The sequence below is a fragment of the Agelaius tricolor genome, unplaced genomic scaffold (genome assembly GCF_023055355.1).
Source record: "Agelaius tricolor isolate 1412-34295 unplaced genomic scaffold, bAgeTri1.0.p SCAF_25, whole genome shotgun sequence".
NCBI lineage: Eukaryota > Metazoa > Chordata > Aves > Passeriformes > Icteridae > Agelaius > Agelaius tricolor.
In genome coordinates, this window is record NW_027269285.1 from 4,838,174 (window position 1) to 4,854,641 (window position 16,468).

The 16,468-nt window shown below is 48.4% G+C and overlaps 2 protein-coding genes across 4 annotated transcripts; one reads left to right on the forward strand and one right to left on the reverse strand.

Moving 5' to 3' along the window:
• The first annotated feature begins 20 nt into the window (after positions 1-20).
• On the forward strand, positions 21-7,173 carry SMYD4 (SET and MYND domain containing 4). Of its 3 annotated transcripts, none has more exons than XM_071447744.1 (10): positions 21-222; positions 934-1,078; positions 1,903-1,992; positions 2,277-3,420; positions 4,161-4,343; positions 4,633-4,799; positions 5,108-5,243; positions 5,677-5,793; positions 6,105-6,228; positions 6,853-7,173. In XM_071447744.1, exons 1-10 carry the CDS (start codon positions 92-94, stop codon positions 7,001-7,003), a joined length of 2,388 nt encoding a protein of 795 aa, XP_071303845.1. In that variant the 5' UTR covers positions 21-91; the 3' UTR covers positions 7,004-7,173. The 3 variants fall into 3 exon arrangements, with proteins under 3 accessions (XP_071303845.1, XP_071303847.1, XP_071303846.1); XM_071447746.1 differs by having other exon boundaries at positions 2,277-2,496; XM_071447745.1 differs by lacking the exon at positions 1,903-1,992.
• Positions 7,174-7,643: 470 nt separating this feature from the next.
• On the reverse strand, positions 7,644-15,466 carry SERPINF1 (serpin family F member 1). Its single transcript, XM_071447760.1, has 8 exons — positions 14,373-15,466; positions 11,938-12,023; positions 11,377-11,575; positions 11,144-11,299; positions 10,117-10,320; positions 9,197-9,339; positions 8,388-8,598; positions 7,644-8,034 (listed from the first exon to the last, which is right to left on the reverse strand). Exons 2-8 carry the CDS (start codon positions 12,013-12,015, stop codon positions 7,775-7,777), a joined length of 1,251 nt encoding a protein of 416 aa, XP_071303861.1. The 5' UTR covers positions 12,016-12,023; positions 14,373-15,466; the 3' UTR covers positions 7,644-7,774.
• Between the last annotated feature and the right edge of the window lie 1,002 nt (positions 15,467-16,468).

Sequence of the window (16,468 nt, forward strand, 5' to 3'; positions counted from 1 at the left end):
TGTCCGCAGCTGTACGGCGGAAGTGCCGCAGGGTTCCGTGCAGCGACGCTGTGGGCGCAGCCATGGTGATGGCGCTGCCGGTGGCGCGGTGATGGCGCTGCCGGTGGCGGAGTGGCAGGGCCGCACCGCCCGGCTCTGGGCCGCTCTGCAGCCGGCGCTGAGGGAGCGGCTGGCGGCGGCTTCGCTTCAGGACGCGGTGCGGTTGGGTTGCGATGTGCTCCGGTGAGCCGCGGGCAGGGCGGGTGCGGTGCAGGGCAACGAGGGGAGCGGGGACTGGAGCGTCTTTTAATGCAGATAAATAATAAAGGGCGGTGTCAAAGGATGGATGAGGCTGCGCCCGGTGGAACCGGGCGATAGGACACGGGGTAATGGGCAGAAAGGCAGACCATGGGGAAGTTCCATCTGAATAAAATCCCACCTTTCTACCTCCACCTTTTTTAGCAGGTTGGAGGTCGGCCTCGTGTCCCAGGCTGCTGGTGAGAGGACAAGAAGATATCGGCTTAAACTTCACCTGGGGAGGTTTGGGTTGGACACTAGTAAGAATTCTAGTAAGAATTTCTTGGCAGAGAGGGTGATTAGGCACTGAATGGGCTGACAGGGAGGAGGTGAAGTCTCTGTCCCTGGAGGTGTTTAAGGAAAGATTGGACAGGGCATTCAGTGCTGACAAACCCAGCATCCCTCACAGGCTGGACATCCATCACTCGATGGCCTCAGAGGTCTTTTCCAACCTAATTGATCCTGTGATTGTGAGAATATGGGAAAGAACTTCTTCCCTGTGCAGTGACCACACAGACTGAGAGTGTGGAGTCTCCCTCGCTGGGGATATTCCAGAGCCCTCTGGACACAGACCTGTGCCACAAGGATCATCCTGCTTAAGCAGGGAGGCTGGACCAGGAATTCCAAACTGATTCTTCTCCACCCTGTGTCCTGCAGGAGCGAGGAGGAGGCAGCCCTGGTGCAGTTGTGCCACTGGGCACCCACAGACAAGAAGCCGGAGGCCGCCAGCTGGTACCGGGAACAGGGCAACCGGGAATTCAAACGGGGCCGGTACCAGGCTGCCCTGAGGCTCTACTCCAAGGTAGGTGTGGTGTGAGGGGGTCCCACCACACCTCACAGCCACAGGATCCCCTCAGGGGATCCCTCTCGGGGTTCTAGCTGGTCAGAGTGACCCTGAGATGCGTTGGAAAGTCTCTTTTCCCAGCCCGGCGCTCGAAGAAGGAGTCAGAACTCTTCAGTTCTGGGTCTCAAGGTTGTTTATTGTGTCTTATCTATAAAATTTTTTCTCCTGTCCAGCTGAGGTCTGCTCAGCAAGACAGTCAGAAGCACTCTGCCTGCCCCTGGGGCAGTGTTATATTTTTATACTAAAAACTATGTGTGCAATATTTACAATTACGTTCCAATACCTATCACCTATGTTAGACAGTGAGCTTCTACTCTAAACCAATCTAAAAGTGCCACCATCACAGCAGAAGATGGAGGCCAAGAAGAAGGAGAAAGGCTGAACACTCCCATATTCCTCCATCTTGCCCGCTGAACCCCCATTCTAAAAACCCCAAAAATGTATTTTTCTCCCAGTGATAAATTCACTATCATTCTACTTAAACTGTCGTAAGGTTGGTAATTTGCTCCATGGGTCATAATCAAAACCACAGGTGTCTTGGGCTCTGTGCCAGGGTCTCTGAGCCCCCCTGGCAGGGGTCTTGGCAATCCAGGACAGCCAGAGGGATGTCCTGAATTCCGAGAGATCCCCAAGAGAGGGTCCTGCAGCCCCTCGTGGTTGAAGGGTGAGGGGTGAGGAGCAGCTCCCAGGAGGGGATCCCCAAAGAGGGGATCCTGCAGGCCCTGCTGAGGGGGTCCTGTGAGGGATCCCCCCAGGCAGCAGCAGTTCTCTGGTCTCTGCAGGCAGCATCCCATGAGCTCCCTGGGAGCCCCGAGGTGTCCGTGTGCTTTGCCAACCGCTCGGCCGCCCTCCTCCACCTGGGGCACTTTGAGGTGAGTGAGGCCAGGGCTGCACCCACCCCACAAGGTCCTGGGTGCCCCTGGGGTGTTTGATTGTTAGAACAAGAGACAGCAGATCAGCTGCTTCCCAAGCTGTGCTTAAAGCATCCATAGCTCAATTTTCCTACTTCGTTTCCACGTCAGGATGCTTTATTTGGGCAGCAGGTTGGTTATGCACATGGAATTTGCTGATTGCTTCCATGAGACTGTCTTAGGTGGAATGAAAGAGCATGAGCTGGTTTTCAAGCCCACTTAAAAGGCCTTATCTTTGTTCCTAGGTTTGTTTGGAAGATATTGCCAGGGCTGAAAGCCATGGCTATCCAGACAGGCTGCTGCCCAAGGTCCTGCTGCGGAAAGCTGAGTGCCTGCTGTGCCTGGGGAGGTTACAGGATGCACAGGATATCCTCAGAGGGCTGGAGAGTAAAATTGCTCTGGATGGGGTCATGACTACACACCTGGCACGGCTACAAAAGCTAAGTCAGCTGAAGGTTAAATTAGGTGAGAAAGAGAGGTGTCCAGAGCCTGCACAAGGAGAACATGGTGGCACTCAAGGGGAGCCAGAGATCTGGGAGGAGAACAACAGGATTTCAGGTGCATCCTCATCCCTGAGCCTGAGTTTTGATGCCGAGAGAGGACGTCACTTGGTGGCCTCCCAGGACATCGTGGCAGGACAGAGCCTGGTGAAAGAGGAGGCCTTTGTGAGCGTGCTGTGCCCTGGGGAGAGCCTTCCCCTGCAGGACGGTGACACAGCGTGGGACACTCGAGCCACCAACGCAGACCTTTACTGCCACCGCTGTCTGAGGCAGCTCCTGGCCTCAGTGCCCTGCCAGGGCTGCAGCTATGCCAAGTACTGCAGCCAGGACTGTGCAGACAGGGCATGGCAGCAGTACCACAGGGCAGAGTGTTCCCTGGGAGCGCTGCTCCTCACCCTGGGGGTCTTCTGCCACGTGGCCTTGAGGACTGTCCTGCTGGCAGGATTTGCAGAGGTTAGCAGGCTGGTGGAAGGGTCCCACCATGGGGACAAGAACTTTCAGAACCCTGAGGGAAGCTGCAAGCCTCTCAGTGAGGCAGCAGATGCAGGAGCTGGCAGCAGAGGTGTCCCTGGTTGTGACAGCAGTGGTCGGTACCGGAGCTCCTACCAAGCTCTGTTCCACCTTTTGCCCCACACTGAGCAGCACAGCCCTGAGCACAAGTTCCTCTGCACTCTCAGTGTGGTGGCTCTGTGCAAACAGCTGCAAGCAGCTGGCCTGGAGGCTGCTGTGTTGAGTCAGGAATCGCCTCAGCAGTGGTCCAAACCAAAGACATGTGAGAAAACCTCAGATGAATTGTCCCCAGAGCTGAAGACTGTGGCAGAAGCAATGCTGAGGCATGTGTTGCAGCTGCAGTGTAATGCACAAGCAATCACTGTAATGCAGGAGCTGGGTAAGATAAAAAAATTTAAGCCCTACTGTGTTGTCACATAATGGTTGGGGTTGGAAGGAACCTCTGAAGATGATTCAGTCCAAATCCCTTGCCCAGGCAGGGTCACCTGGAGCAGGTGACACAGGAACATGTCCAGGTGGGTTTGGAATGTCTCCAGACCTCCCTGGACAGCCTGTTCTGCCACCCTCAGTGGAAAGAAGTTTTTCCTCATGTTGAGGTGGAGCTTCTTGTTTAGTTTGTGGCCGTTAATCCTCATCCTGGCACCACAGAAAAGAGTCCATCACCATTCTCTGGCACCTGTATTTGTATATGTATTGATGAGATCCCTTCTCAGTCTTCTCCAGACTAACCAAGCCCAGCTCCCTCAGTCTCTCCTCATAAGAGAGATGCCCCAGACCCCTCATCCACTGGACCCTCTCCAGTAGCTCCTCTTTCCTGTCCTGAGGATCCCAGGACTGTCCTCTCCTTGCCCATCTTCTTGTGGGAAGTGAAGACATTAAATTCTCAGCTGTAAAAAGCTCCCATTGCAGATAGAAATTATTTGTTTCCAATTTAAAGGCCTGTCCCATGCTGGCCTGTTCCTTGGTGCCCATGCAGAGTGTGTTTGGCTGTTATTTATTGCAGCAATATACCAGGAACCTTTCTGCTGCTGCCTGCGATCGGTCACGGGGCTCCTTGCAGAGATCGTGTGGGTTTGTGAGCATTCCATCTCAACCTGCTTGGTTTTCCTCTGTCTTCAGGGCCTGGAGATGGGGCTGTTGTAGATAAGAAGCCTGTGAGGCTGGCAACAGCCTTCTTCCCTGTCCTCAGCCTCCTGAACCACTCGTGCTGCCCCAATACCAGCGTGTCATTCAGTGGGACAGCTGCCACTGTCAGGGCAGCGCAGCCACTCTCAAGTGGCCAAGAGGTTTTGCATTGCTATGGTAAGCCCCAGTTCTGTGTTTGTCTCAAGGCACAGACATCATTCACCTCCCCTTATCATGCTGATGGCTATTTATATCATAATTCTCATCTAATTCTCATCTAATGTTGCCAGGGTCTTTGTTTAACAGCCTTGACCAACATTTCATCTCTTCACCCCTCTGTTAGATTTTCAGTCTCCAATTGTGTCCTCCCCAAAATATACCTAGTCTCAATTGTAACGAAAATCCATTTATTCTGATGTTAAGAACTGTACCTGTGGGAGATCTTTACCCTTGCCATTCTCTGCAGGGCCTCACTGGTGTAGGATGAGGGTTGCTGAGAGACAGCAGCTTCTCAGTCAGTATTTCTTCAAGTGTCACTGCCCAGCATGCCTCCAGGAGTTAGAGCCTGGTGTCAAGAGTGTGGTGTCCATCAGAAATTCGTTCTGCTGTCCCAAATGCCAGGCCCAAATGCAGGTAATTCTCCATGGTTATGACTGTGCAACTTAGTGGGGTGTGTAAGGTTTGGGTCTGGGAAAGCCAAGAGGTGAAGACCTCACTTTGAGCACTGCTCAGAAGCCAAAAGCTCCTGTTGAGTCAAGACAGTATCTCACTCTTTCTTATAAAATCAAATAAGCTGATAACAATTTATTTAAAAAATCACTTTGTTTAATGAATAAAACTGAAAAACAATTTAGCATCTCTATAACCCAGAGCTAATGCAGATGGAGAGCAAGCTTTGAGCTGAATGTGAGCAGGAATGATCACAAAGGTGAATTCCACAGGGGGAAGAAGACACACTTTGCTGTTCAAATGAAGCTTGTGCAACCTCAGCCAGCAGAGATCACCTGTCTGGCCGTTTACAGGACCTTCAGCAACAAATCAAGAAAGCTTTAGACCTGCTGAGAGTCGGGAAGGCTGGTGAGGCTCAGCTTTGTGCCCAGAGGTCAGGCCCAGGTTGGGACAGGAACCATGAGATGGCACTGTTGCTCATGCCATTGGGGTGCTGTCACTTGTGGCCTGGTGTCCCTGGGGACTTCAGCGTTAGATTTTTTTATACCCCCTGATCTGGGTGTTAATCTAAGTCACACACTGTTCCATAGTAAAGTAATTAAATAAAAAGAAATCAGGGTAATATTGGAGTTGGGCATTCCCAGGCCTTGTTTTCCTGGAGGGAGTTGGGCCAACGCTGGGGTAGAATAAGCAGAGGTGCAGATGAAGTCAGTGTTGAATCCTAACCAAACCCCAATCAGCTGTGCAAAGATGAGATTGGATTGATTTTATTTCATGGATCATGGAAAACTGGACACTCACCACAGGGTGAACTTTATAACCTTTTTTTTTTTTTTAATAGATCAGGCTATCAAAATGCTCCTGAAGTGTCAGATGGATGCTGGAACCTTCTTGTCTCCAGAGCATTTGCTGATGGGAGAGATGGAGGATCATCTGGCACAGGTCTATGCTACTCTTGGTATGGCACTTGGTCCTCTCACTATCCCATATCTCCTGAACTTTGAATTTAACATCCTTAGCTTTTTCTGGGACTGGCCCTCTCATTTTTTCCCCTGGTTTTGTCAGCAGGGCTCTCAGAAAGACCAAACCTGTGTTCCCAGCTGCCAGTGAACAATAATACTGTGCTCTCGTGTTCTTTTAAATTCCCTGTCCTGGTTCTGTGGACAGAGTTCACATTTTGATTAATTCTGTCAGATTCTTCGGGTGGCAGTAGCTCTAGGAAGTATTTATTAATTTCTCATTGTTTTGTTTTGTTTGTTTTTCCATCAGGGAAGTGGCAGGCAGCAGCCAGACACCTGAAGAAGAGTATTGAGATTGTGGAAATGCACCATGGGCCATCAAGTGTAGAAACAGGCCATGAACTTTTCAAGCTGGCACAAATCCTCTTCAATGGGTGAGTTTGGTTTCATCCTCTGTCCCTGCCCTGCACCACTCCTGAGTGTCTGACACAAGATCAGGGCACCTGAAGGGTGTCTAACAGCACACAGGGCAGTCTAGCACAGGTGCTTTCTTAGGAATCTGTTTCTCTATTTTGTGCCTGTCTATCTTTTTATTCTCCCTGGCTCAATTTATTCCCTGTCCAATTGTTTTATTCTGTCAACTCATCACCCTTGGTGTTTATATCTCAGTTGTATAATGTTGCTGACATCTTCTCAAAAGAGGGAATGAAATCCTCTTGTTTTATTGGCAAGGAAATCCCTGACTGCTTCTGAAAATCTCCTCACAACAACTCCCTTTAACCAAATTAATTTTAGCAGGAGCTGCAGTGATGAAATAGTAGGTTTTTATATACTCAAAGATAATGTTTTCAGGTTTTGTCCTTACCTTTCCATCCTTCCCATCCTCCCTTTGCAGCTGAAGCAGACACAATTTTCCTGCTGCTGGAAGGCAGGGGAGGGTGGGATCTGTAGCCATGAACAGGTTTAGGTTTTTGTTAGGGAGGGCTTAAAGGTTGTGTAAGTCAAGAAGCTGAATGAAGTATTTTGCATGCTCTGTTCTTATTATCTTCCTATTTCAGCTTTGCAGTTTCTGAAGCTCTGAGCACAATTCAAAGAGCAGAGGGGATTTTGTCAGTGCACTTTGGTCCTCAGAGTGCTCAGATCCAGGAACTACAAGAGATGAAGGCCTGTCTGTCAGAGCTTCCCAGAAACATCCTTCAGAGGACTTAATTTCCCTGTCAAAGGAAGCTGCAATGTGATCTTTCATCAAAGCTAAGTGTCATGTGGTAAGGTAGTCATGTAGTACAAGCTGGAAAATCATGTGTAACAGCAACTTGAATGAAGTCTTGAAATGCTCTTTAGTGAGCCTGTTGTAAATAAAATGACCAATTCTAACGTGAGAGGTGTGTGTGTGGTATGGTGGGAACAGAGGCTGTTGTATAAGTTCTGTGTGTGGGTTGGAAGCAAATGTTTGAGTTGCTTTTGTGTGAGGTGTGACTCTCCCCTGTGTGGTGCCCTGAGCATTATGAACATACAGTCATCCAGAGCACGTTGCCTTCTATTTTTAATACTGTGAGGCACTTTCCTTCTTGCCAGTGTCAAATGGAAATGGTTGGAAGGGGTGAGGCAATGGCCTGGGAAGTGCAAACTTACATCTGTAAAAGGGGGCACTGCAGAGCTTGGAGGGCTCCAGCACGGGTCTGTCAGTGATGAGGGACTCAGGATCAACAGCTGGTGTCAGGTTGGAAAGCAGGATGGGGAACAGTGCAGCACACACCACATAATGTTTGCTTTCAGGACACAGCACTGCATTCCTCCTCTGGGGAAACTGGGAGTGTAGGCAGATAACCTTTCAAGGGAGAATACTTGCTGAGATTTAATAGCAAAAGCTCTTTTATTGCAGCATGAAGGCATTTGCAAGTTGTGTCTTTGTGCAGCAGAGCAGGGAGCCAGTATCCCTCCCAGTATCACCCTTACCATTGCAGATTATTGTGAAGGGATCTAAACACCCCTGGGATCCAGGATCTTGCCAATGAAGAGGAGGGTTCCAGTGGTGTCATCCCTCAGTACAAGAAGGAAGGGTCTGTCCACGTGGTATTCTATGGGGAAGGTCAGACGAGCAGCAGTGGCCCCAGGGTTTGGTGTGGATCTTTCCCCATCCTCACTAAGCTCCAGCATTGCCTTGTGTTGCACATGGGATAATCTCAGAGGTTTGGCAGAAATCTTGGAGAAATCAGGTGATGTGAAAAGTGATTGGAGCCCTGGAGAAAAGAGAGAAAGTTCCATTAGCTGGGGGCATGGATTGCAGAAGGGGGAGCAGCACTGCTCACGTGTGATCCACGAGGGCAGGGAGCTGCTTGGGCAGAGGTTTTTGGGGGAACAGGGAGGAGCAGCTTCCATCTGCTTGTACTGAGCTTCACCCACAATCTCAGCAGCACTGCACGAGCTTGGTGGAGGGATGTGATAAAAAGCTGACAAGTCCTGGATGAAGGTGATTTGGTTGCTGGTGAGATCTCCACAACCATAGCTAACAACCCACCAGCTTCATAATCTGAGAGCAGGAAGCAACTTGACCACTGCCTGGAGTCCTGCAAGGAGGGTGTGATGCACATACTTGTCTCCTTTATTGTGCTGCCAAGTGCCTCTTCGTGGTTCAGCTTTAGTTTGGGCAGGCTCAGCACAGCATGGACTGTCTTCAGCTCCTTGTCCACATCGTGGACAAACTCAGAAGTGAGGCTTTCCTCAATCAGAGTCATGTTCTGGGTCACCTTCGTGGGCAGGAAGAACATGGCACTGATTCCCTCTGTCAGGGGCAGCTGGGCAATCTGCAAGGCCAGAAATAAGAGAGAGATAAGAAAGGGTCACATCAATAATAAAGTTTTACCCATCCTGTACCAAGCAGTGGCCTGATTCTCAGGCTGAAATCTCAACCTTTTCAGTGACCATTTGATCTTTTTCCCTGTTTGCTTTTATCTGACATGATGCTTCCTGACACTTCTGGCTTTTTCCCCAGGCTTTTATCCATCCTTGCTGCACTCTTCCTGCTATGGAAGTGCTCCCTCACCTGTAGCATTGCTTTGGGGAATTCTCACTTGAACACCTTTGAACTCATGCTCCAAGGAAAGATTAGTTGAAAGAGGTAGAGATGGAAAAGTTTTGAGAGGTGTGCCCTGCCCTTCTTGCCCAACTTTAATTCAAGCAATACAGGCTGGTAGGACCTGGGCATAATTTATCTTTTGGATTGCTTGTGACATAGCTTGGGTAGAAGCAGGATATCCTAAGAGTCAACACACTGCCTTTCAAAATAGGGGTTGCAAAAGCAGCTGATGGGAGGAGCAAGGCTGGGGTGGGTTAACAGGCAGGTGTAGCTGAACCTGCTCCTCAGTAGGTTTAGGAGATCTTAGGCAATATTTGCTGTCTGACCTTGCAGTTGAGTTCTGAGTCAAAGCCATATCTCAGGATGGCTTTGGGGTCTGACATCATGGACACCTTCACAGTCCTGTCCTCATCCAGGTGGAAGTCCTTCAGGGCAGTCTTCTTGGTGTCAAACTTGGTTTTCCATGTCCCTGTTTTATAAGAGAGAAAATGGAGGATTTTTCTGGAATAACGGCATATGAAACCAGGCTTATGCCTGTGGCTGAATAATCTTGTGCTTTAATATGCACTATTTGTGCATTAAGGAGTTGAGGCATAACAGGGATAGAAATAGACTGATTGGAGCTACTGATTTACTGCCATCCTTGGCCCCTCCTTTTCATCTGAGAATTGGCTAAATGGCAAATAAATAATCAAGCCAGTGTATGGGTGGAGTAGCCAGTGGGAAGCTGATGTCTACTTATGTAATTACAAAACTATTTTAAAGGGTAACAGTTGTGTCAATGGATATAAAGTGCTTCTCTCCCCACCCTTTATTTTGCTCCTTGTCTCTAAGCAATAATTCTCCAGGACACTGGCTTACAGCATGTTTAAGAACAGCTCTCTAGTATCAAAATATTCCTTCTACAGTGGTAAGAAGGCTCAGAACTCTCTAAGCTGTTCCTTCCCTAAATGGTAATATTCCATCTCTGAATGGAGTTTTGTGAGCTTAAACTTCCCTCTCTGATTCTTACTGCAAACAGGTCAAGATTCAACTCCCCAAGAGCAATAATTCCTCCCTCAGGACTATTTTTGTTCAGGTAGTATGCTTTTTTTTTCCTTCTTTATTAAACATTCTCAAACACTTTCTTCTCACACTCTCTGTTTGACAGCCTGTTTGCTTTACTGGAGGTGAGAGCATTCCTTCACATCTCCTCTAACACGTGCTTAATGCACTTTTTCTGTGTCCAAGCACCTGACATTCTTACCCTTGAAGAAAGCAGCCCCAGCAAGGAGAATGCTGACATCTGTGGGCATGTCCTTCATGAACCTCATGATCCTTCCCTTTGTCTGCTGTCGGGCCCAGGTGTTGATTTCTTGCAGGTCCAGCTGGGTGTTGCCACTCAGTGCCCTCGGTCTCATCTTGTAGGATTTCTCGAGCTGGCTGTGAAATCCAGGCCTTGCCCTGAGTCCTGGGGAATAAAAACAGGGATGCTGCAGCTAGCTCCCTTATCCAAACAATCTCCAGGCAGCAGGTGGCAATCCAAAGCCCAGCAGCAGGTCTCTCATAAAATATCTGGCCCTGTTTGTCTCCAGAAACTCAAATTCCTTTGAAGAGGAATATCTGAAAGCACATTAAGGAAAGTGATCCAAATCCTACAGCCACCCATGCTGGAGCATGGGATAACTCTCTTCTGAAAACTGAAAAAAGGAGATAAGAACTGAAGGCTTGGACACAGCCATTCCCACATCAGCCTTTCTTCTTTCCCCAGCCTGCTTTCTGAGTACAGCTTACTCAACCTATTGGATTCTTGGAACCAGCAGGTTCCAAAAGATAGCTCTCAGCATTCTCAGCAGATGTTTATTGCATGCCAGAAGCAGACATTTCAAATACCTCTGCAAGGAATTAAACAAAGGAATATGGCTGAGTGTTATCACAAATAGAAAATGTGATCTGTGGTTCCTGGAAGCCAGCAACACCTGCCAGACAGCCTGGAGTGAAGGCAAAATTATCAGCAAGTTTCTTTTAGGTCTTCTGTGAGTTAACTGTTCTGCCACCAATGTCTTTGTGTGCATGTCTGGTCTTTTATTTAAGTGCACACAAACTTTCCAGGCTTTTTCTGGAGCAGCAAGAGCATTCCATGCCCTGTCTGCATCCTGGCTCAGCAGGATGTCAGAGCCAGAGCTGTTAGTGCCGTGTTACTCCGTGTGTTTCTATATATACACTCACGCCAAAATAACTGCTGCCAACAGCTTTTTAGGTAAAATTTCATAGAGGGGAAGAAGGACTTTTACTTTTCTCCAAGATGATCCGGGAGGCACTTTTCATGCTCTTCTCTGGCCCAGTCACACTGCCCAGGAGCTCCTTGTAGGTGTCGTGCACCTCGGCCTTGTTGAGCAGATCGTAGAAGAGGGCGCGGGAAATCGCATCCTCGGTTCGTTCTCCAGCCCCTGCCAACGAGCAGGAAAGCATGAGGGAAGGGCTGCCAAACCTGAGGGCGAGTGTGGAAATGGGGCAAAGGACTCACCAAGTGAGAGAGCAGAAAGTGCAGTGGCCAGGCTGAAGGGAGACAGCAGCACGTTGGCCGTGGCTGTGCGGCTGGACTGCTGGCGGTACAGGTCGTAGCCAAAGTTGGACACTGCAGCTGCCAGCTTGTTCACAGGGCTCTTGTAGAATGGATCTTCCTCTTCCTCACCAGCATTGGCTCCATCAGCTGTGGCAGAGTTCTGGCAGGTCCAAGGAGTGCTTTGGTTAGACTTGCAGGTGTGGTAAATGCTTCATAGGCAAACAACTACAGATATTCTTCAATGACTCACAGAAAATATTGATTTAATCTTACAGAGGGTGTAGGAACAGCTACTTTAATGCCAAAGGCAGCACTGAGTTTGAAATTCTGCCTCCTGGTCATCCCCTGATGTAACTACTGTGGTTTTATCCAGGTAAAGCAGGAGTTAGTCTCATTATGTTGCTAAATAAAATCCCAGTAATTTAGAAGGGTGGTGCTTAATCCTTCAGTAAGAATCTCTAAAATTAAATTATCTGCTCCACACCTCTCCCCCTTGCTCTCTGCACATTGTCTCCCACTCACCTGCTCAGTAGCTGAGTTCTGAGATCTGCTTGGGACAGTTAAGAGACCCAGGAAAAGGAGAATCACTGGAATCTGCATGCCTGGACCTACAGAGTAAGAATACGACAGAGAGAGTTTGAGCAATCAGGTAAATACATCTCTACCACAGCTATTCACTGTACCTGGCTGTGACAGGAGCCGCAGTGACAGATGCTGCTGCTTGTCCTTCCAGTTGTGAAACACACACCTGATCTGAGCCAGGTTTCCTTCTCTACTTGGAATTATTCAGTCAGACTGGCCCCAGTGACTTTAAAATTGGGCAAGCACACGGTGTGGGTGTGCCTGAGCACAAAAGCAGATGTGTGTGGCCCAAACCACACTGATGCTGGCAGTTGTTGAGTGCCAAGGTCCAGAAAAGCACCAAATCATTGCTTCTGAGTCTCAGGCTTCAGAAAAATTCAAGACTTCATTTATAAAAGGTACCAAATCCATACTGTTGAATGGGGCAGAAAGCAACACTGACTGGTACTGCTTTGATGTACAAATTACCTGCCTCAGGCAGTAGTTTACTGTTTCTTGTGTCTACATGTACCTGTGTCCATTCTTTGCTTCTTATTTGCAATCTGATGAAGTAAAATAGAAGAGGTTTCTTAAAAGACAATAAGGAAACCTGGAGAAGTGAAAGGCAGAGCTTGGCTTATTCAACATTTTAAATGGAAGTGGGAGAAAAGCACCAAACTCCCCAAAGCTGTTCCTTGTGTGAAATCCACTTTTCATCACTGCAGTTCTGGGATGAGTGGCCCTTCCAGACAGATCTGTCTGGTCCAGAAGGGCACTGAGTAACCCAGGGCTTTGCTGTGGGCAAACCAGAGCTACTGAAGGGTCCTGCCCCCGAGAACAGACGCCACTGAGGCTGGTCTGAAGCAATGTTTAGATAGATTCCCAGAAATTAAAGGAAGAGGGTTGTATTTAACTAACCCCTGTCATCCAGACAACTGGAGAAATCAGAGGAAGAACATGTGTTTCAGATTAAATCCAGCTACAAAGAAAACACGCCTGCTGCTGGAAATACACGTGGCCACAACAGCCCCAGCTCAAGACCCCGTTCAGGCAGAGTGAGAGGCAGTTTGCTGCTTTCCTTCCCTGCCTTTTCTTCTGCAGGCAGCTCTCCCTTGGAGAAAAAAGCATCACAGGGGAGGTTTTAATCCCTCATCTGTGTTCAGCCAGTGTAACACAGAAGTGGTACCCTCTTTCCCCCATGCCCTTGCACCCTGAAACCTGCTGCCATCCCAGCTGCAGAATGGGTGAGGTTTGTGGTGCAGAAGATGTGGATCAAGAGGATTTACTGGTGGTGTGATAGTGGATGTGATGCTGGGATTGCTCCTGTCATTCCAGAGATTTACAGCTGGAAGAGAGGTGCCAGAAGTCCTGCATGAGTCTAAGTCTGACAGGTTAAGCAAGGGCTCTGTGAGGATGCCTGTGCCAAGCTGCACTCCTGCATGCTGAGAGGAAGAGGTTTGGCCCAGTCTAGCTTAGAGATGAAGCTTTTCCATGGAGCATAACCTTTTCCCTGAAGAAAAAGAAAATAATCTCAATACAACCTCTGCTTCCAGCTACACTGAGCTCCTGGGAGCATGGGAGCAGAGATTGGTTTTGCAGATTGTATTGTTTTTGCCAGTACTGTCACCAGCTTCATATTTCTCAGACTTAGCCAAAAAGCAATTTCCATTTTAAAAAGACAAAGCCTTTTGAGTTTGAATTGGCCCGAACATCTGGATTCTATTTGTATTTCTCTTAGCACACAGCCAGAAATGCAGAGAAAAGAATTTGGTTGGATTGGAGGTGGGATGGTTTCAGGCATGATATTAAAATCTGTGGCTGCCTTGAAGCAGAAGAGAAGGAGCAGCAGCGAGTGATGTTACAGTCAAAAAGCACAGGAAGAAAACCTTGAGAAATGAGCTGAGAAGGAACTTTGTGTCTGGGAGTTGTCCATTTGTGAAGGCCTGCAGGTGCAAAGGAAATATTTTACTTCCCACCTACAGTGGTACAAGTCTCTCTCATCATTTATAAACACTTCTGACTTTAGAGGTGCTGTGAAACAGGACCCATCAGTTCAGGCTGCTCGCTCTGCTTGTTCCACAGCTCCTGGAGCATCCTGCAGCCACCAGCTCCAGAGGATTTCACTGTCACACCATCACAGACAGCAAACATCTTCCCAGCTGCTTGAAAGGCGCAAAACCCACCCCAGTTCCCCAGCACAGCTCAGCCCCGGGGGCAAAGCCGATGCTGGTGGCTCCCCATCCTTGGTGAGGTCTCTTGGTGGGGATCCCACCTGCAGAAGAGCCATTCTTCCCCTTTCCCAGCTCCTCTGAGAGCTGCCCAGCCTCAGCCCCTGGCCGTGACCCAGGTGAGCTGTCCCTGGGCTGTCCCTGGGCTGTCCCTGGGCTGTCCCTTACCTGGGGCTCCTCTCGGCCGCGGCTCTCAGGGCTCCCAGCGGGTGCGAGTCGAGGACAGTGCGGGTTTGGTGCAGCCACTTCTGCTTTTTGCTGCTTCCCCCAGCCCAGCCTTCGGCAGGCTTCAGGTTACAGCTTCCCAGGGCTCTCTTAAAGTGCTCTGCTCCCATTTTCTGCCCCTGCCACCCTCGCCCTGAATTGCACCAATTTTCCAACTCTTTTTTCGCCCCAAAACAATTCCCCGTGCCAAGGGCAGCCTGGTGGGTAAAGCACAGGTGGGAAAGGCAAACAGTCCCTGCTCTGTTTGAGCAGGTCTTTTATCCCTGCAGTTCTGCCATAGGTCACATCAGGGAATTCCTTCTGTCTCAGAGGTATGGTTAATGCAGTAGTGTTTAATGGATTTATAGATTTATGTCCAAGATTTAATGGAGAGACTGTGGAAATAGGATTCTGTTGTTTGAGGCAGTCAAGATGCTGGGAACTGCTTGTATCCAGTGATAGTTATAGTTAACAAGAAATCATTAACTGGCTTAAAGTTTTTGGCTGAAAAGAAAGAGGCTGGAAAGCCAAGGACTTGTTAAAAAAAAGAAGATGAATTAAGAGAATCTTGTAGAAGCTTTCAGAATGATAAATGATATGGAGAAAGGAAAGGGACAGAGGAGTTCCATTATTACTTTCCACAGAAAGGCTCAAGGGGAGCACCCACCCATGCACATTTAAATCAAGGGAGTGTATTTTTAAACAAGTATTAAATTGTAAAACTCATTATAACTAGATATTGCAGAAGATGAAAGATAAAAATAGATTTGAGGTAAAAAACCCAACCCAAACCAGATTAGTGGAAGAAAGGTCCCCTGAAGGCCACCAATGGCCAGCTGGGCAATACAGCCAGGGAACAGTGGGTTTTGCTTGGCCCTTGCCATTCTTTTTTTTTCCTCAGCCGTGGTTACTGGAAGGAGCAGGACACTGGGCATGATGTAGCTAACCAGATCCAGCTGTTTCTCTGTTTGGAAATGCTGCAAAGGCAGTGATGGCAGAGCCCCCAGGCTGGGACGTCTCTCTGGGCTCACAGCCAGCAGGTAACGAGGAACTCATCCCTGTGAGCACTGAGCTCACCCAGTCCCTCAGCAAAGGGGAAAGGATGGGCTCAGAGGTGCAGTGACTGCTGGCTTTGCAAGCCAGGAGAGCAGATCAGGTGTGCCCTGAGATTGGTCAGGGCTTCAAAGGCCACCCCTCCTAACCAGAGGGGTTTCTGAAAGCTCTGCTTTCAGCTGCTTCTCAGCTTGCTCTGTGCAAAATCATCTGCAGGGAAAAAATTGTACTGGTTATTCTTCCATTCTCAGCCCAGGAATGGGGGTGTTGGCTGTGGAGATGTTTTCTGGTGGTTTTCATCTCTTTGTGATACCTTGTTTGGGGTGATAAAATGCCCTTTATGGAAGGACCGCTAGAGAAGTTTTTATGTCTTGTCTCTATCTTCAAATGAAAATCCATCTGTTTAAATACAGGTTTGCTTTTAAAACCATTTAAATCAGAGTGGTAGTTTCACAGAATGTTATTACAGACCAAAGCCAGCTTTATTCCTGTAGGTGAAGGGTGTTCCTGAAATGGTGCATTAAACTCACCTAACAAAATCAGTTTTATTAAATCAATACAAACATTTTGCTGTTGTTCTGGTTTGGTCTCAGTCTGCTCTTCTGACAGGGTTCACCTCTGCTGTGGAAGTAGTGGTGATATGAATTTGCTCTAGGTAAGTAAAAAAATGCATCTAATATGAAAGAAACTGGGACTTATTTGATATTCTGAGCCAGTGGTGCAGATGGATAGAGCAGACACCCTGTGCTAGTCATGTCTTTTCAGAATACAGCTCCGTCAAAATGAAAGCTTTAGCAATGCAAAGTGGAAACTCCTGAGCAGAAACATTAATATTACTTTGCATTTTACAAACTGCCTCTTCTGGAAAGTCAGTGGAGTGAAAAAGAGTCTTATGGTTGGTGTAACTGATAATTTGTTGAGCGAAGCACAGTCATGGAGGGCTGCTGTACTGTCAAATAAGATGAAATTAATAGTTTGACAAGAATAGCTTGGAGGAGGAGTGATGG